This window comes from Poecilia formosa, unplaced genomic scaffold (genome assembly GCF_000485575.1).
Source record: "Poecilia formosa unplaced genomic scaffold, Poecilia_formosa-5.1.2 Scaffold9, whole genome shotgun sequence".
Classification (NCBI taxonomy): domain Eukaryota; kingdom Metazoa; phylum Chordata; class Actinopteri; order Cyprinodontiformes; family Poeciliidae; genus Poecilia; species Poecilia formosa.
In genome coordinates this window covers 5,138,557-5,146,355 of record NW_006799948.1, presented here as the reverse complement: position 1 = coordinate 5,146,355, position 7,799 = coordinate 5,138,557, and the positions used below count along the sequence as shown (strand labels likewise).

Sequence of the window (7,799 nt, the reverse complement as noted above, 5' to 3'; positions counted from 1 at the left end):
ACTACGCCTCTTTTATCACTCCGGTGGAATGTTTTGCCCAAAGGCCTCCAGTTCATTAAGGTTTGAAAGATAAGCAATTTTTTCTTTTTTTTTTTTTTTACAGAAAACGACTTGAGTTTTGCAAAAATTTGCAATGAGGGTGAATAATTTCAGGTGCAACTCTATGTGGGCTTTTTCAAAGAGACGCTAAACTTTAATGATTCACGCTGCACACCTTGAAAATAATAATAATTTAAAAAAAAACAGAGGAGACTCCTCTTACTTACTCAACTCAGTTTATTTACAGCATGTTTGAAGAGCCATGTAAGCAAATGTACTCAAATCATCGACAGAATTGCTTCTTTCTTTTTTTTCCAGTACACATGGGGAGCTGGTTTCATCAGTTTGATCTCAAATTATTTCCATCTAGCTGCTCCAAAACCACTTCCTGCCATAAACTCCTGTTGGAAAACAATAAATTAAAGATTTATGGCCATCCTTTAGGGTTTAAGCTAGAGAAAACATAGCAGTTAGTAACTGGATGACAAATCTAAGTGACAACTAGAGGACAATAACCCTCCTCCCGACCCCAACAAAAATGTATTTTACAACATGTTAAGTCCTAACCCAGATACTGAGGCAATAGTCTGTTGAGACACGAATCTGGCCACAGAAATCATCCCTCAGCCTCCCACGCTAGTAGATGTTGACAGCTTTCTTCCATCCAACACAAAATCCTGTAGGAATTGAGGAAATGTTTTATTTTGTAACATCACCTTTTCTTTCTGCCACCAAACTGACCTTATTCCCCCCTCTGGAGTCAAGTAAATGCACTTGCATAATCGTTACAGACAGTTGGAACATAAGCGTGACTGACTCAAAAAAAAAAAAAAAAAAGAAAATGGACACCCATATGAACCAGTTTGTGTTGCTCTGATCAGCTTTGGTCTGATGAATGCCTTTATTTATTGTTCTTAAAATCAAAAGATGGACAGGCAGCTAAAGCAAAAGTCATTTTCAGCACTTCTAAACCTTCTTTATTTGCAGACTGAGATCATTCTAGACGTGTTGGGAAATGACTTTAAGCGTGTAAATGTTACTCTGCTCACCCTCCCCAAAGGGTCCAAAAATATTCCTGACACGAAAAGAAAAGAAAAAAAAACAACAAAGAAAAGAAAACAACGTTGCCTCTGGTTCTGTAATAACTTCCTTTCATTATCCAGCTTTTGCAGATGTTCAAATACCTGATTTGATCACAGAAACTCGAAAAAATGCATGGAGATAAAAAATGATAAATGCGCACGCAGATGATGTTTTATGTTCCAGAATAAAACTAATTTAGCAAATATGTAAATCGTAACGTGAACTGTTCTGAATTGACGGACGATTTGTCTCACTTAGCTGAAAGAATGCGAGAGAACACAATTTTTTTTTTGTTAATTTGTTTAGATTTACCAACTTTTACTAAAATCTTTTATTAACCTCAAAATCCTCTTGCTTTTTAGGACATAAAATTCATATTCCCTCATTTCACTACTCCTAGAGGGAAAACAAACACTTTCCATCTGCTGCTTGAACAAAAAAAAAAAACAAAACAAAAAAAAAGACAAAGATGTGTTGACAAATGATGGGTTTGTTAAAAGAAAAAAACTTTAATGAATGAATATTTCTGCAAACGTACCAGTCTGTGACTAGCTCAGGACAGCATGTCGCATGTACTTTAAGACATGGGGAGGGTGTTGATGGTTGTCCATGCATTTAAATAGCAACACAGAAAAAAAAATTTAAAAAGAAAAACAAAAGGCTAACACACACTTAACGCGTCTTAAGAGAGGAAAATAAGTCACCCAGGGGTCTGCAGCAGTAATTCTCATCATTTCTTTCAAATATATTTGGACTTATTTCTTGTTTTGTTTTTTTTTTTGTTTTGTTTTGTTTTTTTCTTTTGTATGTGTCCATTAAATTCAAAGGTTGACAGTATAGGAGTACATTTTGTGGATCACATTCAGACGCCTCTTCTCGGTTCCTCTATACTTCAGTGTTGCTCGCGTAGAGCCTGGTCCATGTTCGGGCTGCAGGAGGGGAGAGGAGGGGAGGGGGGAGAAACAGGAAGCTTGTGATGTCGAGCAAAGGCGGTGAAACGATTGTTGGACCGATCTGCATCATCTGTAAGTGCTCCAGAATAATGAGGATTATTTATAGAAAGCCTCGAGACTGTAGAGTTGCTTTCTCTGCGATCCAGCAGGGACTGGACTGCTACACTCCGACTTCAAATTAAATATAAAGTGAAGCTCTTCTGAGAGAGAATTAAAAAACCATTTAATCTTGGAACGGGCAGCGGTTTTACTCCGCGTGGAAACGGAGCGAAGTCGTTCTGCGCTCGTGCTGCTCGGCTCAGCCGGCCTTCGGTAGCTCCTCTGTTGGAGCTCGTAAAAACGGCCTCCGAGATAAGGCCGTAAGATTTAACAGCGCAGATGTGCTTCACTGACATTTCTAAGGAAGCGAAACTGATGACGGAGCAGACCTTTGGTAATAAACCATAATAAATGACAAAACACCATAAAAATAAAAGAAAAAGTTAGGAGCGAGCAAACTGAGTATTTTCCGGATACATTTGCGCATAAGATGCTGTGTTAAGGGTTTTATTATAAAATAAAAGTACAGATGCACTGATCAGGACTTTCTGGTTTTTGTTTTGCTGATGACATCATCAACGACCAATCCTGTAATATTTCATGAGATTATATTTTTGACAACTACGACAAATGACAGCAAATGTGACCAAATATATCATAAACATAAAGAGCATAAATGCCTAGCCCTTATACAGTCAGGTTTGACTTTTTTGCAGTCCACTGCAACAAGAATATTGTGAAATTGTGATAGATTCACAATGTACACTGATGTTTTTAAAGTTTTTTCCCAGGCAGAAGTTGTCTAATCACTTTCTAGGATTCTGCCAACAGGAGTTTCTTAAAATAAAATCCTCAGTCTAAAATGAGGTTAGACAAGTTGTCTCTCTGGCATGTTTCCAGCTTTTTAACTTTCAGACTGACGTCTGACTGATTAGCACGTCTTATGTGGTCATGTGCACCCAGGTCAATCATCTAAATGAAACCAAAACGTTTTGACGATTGTCAAAAACTTGTTCTGAAAATACAGGAATGTACGACGTAGAAAAACTCCTATAAAATAGGGCGAATAAATAATGTGAATAAATACAAGGGGTTGGACTCATGACTGCACTGAGAGCTATTTATATCCATTTCTTCGCTTAATCTCATAATATTTCAATTTTATTTTATATTCATATTTTTAGAGAGCTGTGTTTTCCCAGCTTTATTTTGTACTTTGCAGTAAAAAAAAAAAAAAAAANAAAGAGGCAAACTTGCTTTTTCTGAGACTGACACCAGAAGACTCCCATGTTTTGATCAATGAGCACATTATGTAAACTAATGCGCTTTAAGGTTTAATTAAAAAAAAAAAAAAAAAAAACAACTAATAAACTGTGGTGTGAGTGAGAATAATTTCTTCATTTTATGTTGCATTCAAAATGGCTGCCTCTGTAAAACAACATGCAGCGCATTTTGATTCTTAAAAACGAAAAGTCTGATGGATTCATCTGTACATATAGTCAAGTGGCTGCAGGCTATTTGCATTTTCTGCCTCCAAACAACTCACAACATCCATCCATCATCTACACTCGCTCATCCTAACAAGGTTAGCCTAGCTCCAGCGCTAGTGGGAGAAAGGCAGGTACGCCCCGGAGGATTCAGGAATTCCTTTCACCTCCCCGTCTATTGTCTGCATTTGTCGTCTGATTATGTTAATGCTGTCCCTCCTACGAAGCCGCAGGCAGAGTTAGCGCCGGTTAGTGGTTCTACTGCAGCCTGTAAAACCATCGCAAAGCTTCGGGTGTGGGTGGAATTTCAAAGATCTGGAATTCAGCTAATATTTCCAGCCATCTGTCAAAGCATTTCTCCAACTGCGAGCCGGCGACAACCTGAAGGAGCTGCAGTGCGGTTTGGCTGCTCTCATCCCCTTGTTTTCGCATCAAATCGAATCAACACAGATAAATCTCAACACCGACCTGTCTCGATGGCATGGCTTTCGTTTTTCTTCCACTGCTCGGCGACGTCGTTTGCCAGGGGGTCGTCTGGGTTGGGAGCACTTAATAATGCCTGGATAGATAGCAACACTGTGCGGATCTGCAGGGCTGGAGACCACTTGTCTGTTGGAAAAGATGCAGAAGAGAGAACTACTGATAACGATGCAAAACATGCAAACCAAAGAAAACGGCCGACAGAAAGACGACACGGATCCGCTGGAGAGCAGAAGCCGGGCGAAATTATTCCAATAGCGGGGAGAAGCAACGAATCGAGACGATGCATTTCAATACAAAACGGATACAACAGCAAGACACAATGTATTTTATTTGCAAGAACACATAGTGCATACTTATGAAATTTTAAAAAAATGTCTGATTTTCAAAATTAGTTACTTTTAAAACCTAATAAATGCACCGAGACCCACAAATCCAGTTTGTGTTAACATTTTGGGAACGTCCATCAGGTAGACGGCGTCATCTCTTCTGAAGAAAGTGTCCTCTAAACAATTAAAACTATTAGAACTACTTCAGTACAACCAGTTATATAATGTTGTGCAATTCACCCAATAAAAAGCAAATACATTAAATTAAGTAATATTTTCAAACATTAATATTTATTGATGCTCTCATGAGACAGGCTGAATAAAATAGATCAAACATGTTTATTTATTATTATCCCAATGAAACTAAGCTGCATTTAGATTAAATTAAACACAAGTAGACTAATAATTAGTCTAGACTAATAATGTATTCAGATTAAATCAATGCTATAAATAAATGCGACACTCCATGCCGTTTTAAATAACAGAGAATTAAAATGGATGTTTCTCTTTAAGCTTTTAAATTCTATTTTGCTTTAGCGCATTGAAACTTAATATAAAAGAAAGTTTCACTTCCCAATTAAACTGGATTATTTGTTGCTTGAATTAAAGGCTCGGTTTTATGTGTAAATGTTGACATTGATCTTAAAAGTTCAAACACACAGAGTGTCGGTATTCCTTCAGACACAACCGAACACAAAATATTATTAAAAGTTTTTTCTTAATTTTTAATCAAAACTAATGACTTTAGACTGTCAGGTAGAAATTAGTTTTCTTTCGGTAAAAGCTAAATGAAAAACATTTTAATGTTTAAGATGTAAACTCAGATTGCAGCGAAATGTTTTTTTGTTTTTTTTTATTAAAATACCTTGAGCTAATGTGAAGGAAAAGCAAACGAGAGACTCTCACCTTTCAAAATGTCTAAACATATTCTTCCCAGTTTGTCGACGTTGGGGTGATAGATTTTGGTCATGAATCGCACTTTGGGAGCTGCCATGGGATACTCTTCTGGAAGAAATAGTTCAAGTTTAAACGTGCCTCCCTCGAACGGAGAGTCCTGAGGCCCTGCGATGACCACATGGAAGTAGCGTGCGTTCCCCTCGTCGGGCGTAGCCGTGATCCCCGGGACGGGCTCTGCCATCAACCGCTGTGTCTCCTGCGTGTGATCGGGAAGACAGGCACGCACGCTTGTTGACTTTTATTAAAATAAACATGCAAAGTGTTCCTTTCAAGTAGGTGACAGATGACAAGAGGCTGCCTTCGACCGCGCACTTGCGAGACCACATTCCAGGAGTCCGGCGTGGAAACAACATGACTAATCACTAACTGATAGCTAATTTTACTAAAAGGCGTGCTTCTCTTTATCTTAAGAGTTTAGATTCTTGCATTCATCCATCTCCATTTTCTGTTACTCAGCTCTCTTGTCTTGTTTAATCTGTATTGGCTGCAAATCAAAAAGCGCCCACAGCAGTGTTTGGCTTTGCGACTAAGAAGTGTGACGTAAAGGGCAGACAGAGACTCATTAAATCACACTGAAATTAATATTAGGAGCTGCTGCTGTTAAACCACAGAGATAGTGGGTGTAGGCTGGAAAATCATATGTAGACACCAAGCTCTTGATGGTTTCACTTAGCAATAAAAAAAAATGCAAATTACTTTTAGATCTTATATTTGGCTACCAAAGTTTTGATAAATAAGCAGCCTTTTTCATAAACTAATCTCATCTAGATACCCAAAAAATCCAGTTTAATTATTTCAGAAACTAAAAAAAAAAAAAAAAAAATTCATAAACTAATCTCATCTAGATACCCAAAAATCCAATTTAATTATTCAGAAACTAAAAATAAAAAAGAAAGATTTTTATGACTGACCAAGCAGGTGCAGGCTTAAGTACCATCAGATGAGTGGAAACTGATTATATCTGACTCAAACAAACGCCTCTGTTGTAAAGGTGAAAGAAAAAAAAAGCGGAACGACAAAAAAAAACAAAAAAAAAAAAAACAGAAACCTGGAAGTGGTTTCACTTTGTCAACTTGACGGAGCAGGCAGAGAAAACCTGCCAAACCTGAGGCTCGGCGTGGCGGAAAAGGCTGATCGCGCTCACTGCCGGTGTTGTACCGAAAAAAAGCACCCTTGCTGACTGAAACACATTCTTAAAGGAAGTGGATATAAATGAGGCTGTCTGTTAATACATTTGATAAGCTTACTAAAGAAAGACGCGAGAATAGCCAACTTTCGTTCAATTTTTTAATGCGTATAATGAGCACTGAAATGCGCTTCCTGTGAGGGAGGGGGGTCTTAAAAGACAGGGGTGTTTTTTTTCGGCAAAACACTGGGCCAGGCCCAAAAAGAGGCTGCGGTGCGGCGAAGGGAGGAAACCGCAGAGCAACTGGACTCGCAATACACCATTTTCTTTTGATTCGTTCAATGACACAGAAGCAATGCCAGTACATTTTCTCAAATTAAGGCAATTTCAACGCTTCAGGACCGCACAAGGGCATAGTTTCACAGAAAGCGCCAGGCATGTGTAGGAACCAGAGGGGCTACAGCAGCTAGCCTAGCTTGAACAGCGAATTCATTCATATGGCCACTGGGAGAAATTACAATAACTGGCTCGTTAGTGAGATTAATTAGAAAAGAAATAAAGAACAAATAAAATTCTTCCGAGTTTCAGCACAAGCAGACGAGAATGGAGTAAACGGAAGTGGCAAACAAAACAGTTGCAGTGAAGCGAGTTAGCTCGACAGCTAGCAAGGCAGAGGCTAACTAAGCTAACGAGAGGCTACAAGCGACATGGTGTTAATTTATTTCCCAAATAATAACCGAGCGATTCCTAGAAAACTCTCACATCGTCTTATATGCGTGCACACACACTATTCGTTGTCAGGTGTACCTTTATAATCCTACGAGGCAAACCGGCCATCTTGTGTTAGCAGTTATATTTGTAGCCGCTGACTCGCCCTGTCTTCAGGTTGGATTGAGCGAAGTGCCGGGGCGGGGACTGATAACTCACTCCTCCGGTACATTCAGATGATGACCTAACGACGTGTGGATCCAGCAGCATAGCTACACATTTAAAAAGTTCACATGGATTAATTAGATTAGAGTACTATTTAAAAGTTAATTTATGTCAGTAACTCTTTCACTAAAGTGAAGTATATTATATAAACTGATTACACACACACTGATGTTTTCCAGCCTTTTTTATTCTGTAATTAGGATTTTCCACTTAGAGCTATGAAAACACATTTGAGATTAGAATATATCAGATCAATAAATTAATCAGTTTAGCACACGAATTAGGGGTTAATGAAAGTACCTTGTTAAAGGTTATTTTTCAAAAGGTTCTTTTGATCCGATAAACTCATATTCTACAACCCCTGGCAAAAAGT

At 38.4% G+C, this 7,799-nt stretch overlaps 1 protein-coding gene across 1 annotated transcript; it reads right to left on the bottom strand.

Annotated features, from left to right (window-relative positions):
* Nucleotides 1-260: 260 nt before the first annotated feature.
* ube2nb (ubiquitin-conjugating enzyme E2Nb) lies at nucleotides 261-7,438 on the bottom strand. Its single transcript, XM_007540355.2, has 4 exons — nucleotides 7,301-7,438; nucleotides 5,317-5,563; nucleotides 4,070-4,210; nucleotides 261-2,051 (listed from the first exon to the last, which is right to left on the bottom strand). Exons 1-4 carry the CDS (start codon nucleotides 7,328-7,330, stop codon nucleotides 2,008-2,010), a joined length of 462 nt encoding a protein of 153 aa, XP_007540417.1. The 5' UTR covers nucleotides 7,331-7,438; the 3' UTR covers nucleotides 261-2,007.
* Between the last annotated feature and the right edge of the window lie 361 nt (nucleotides 7,439-7,799).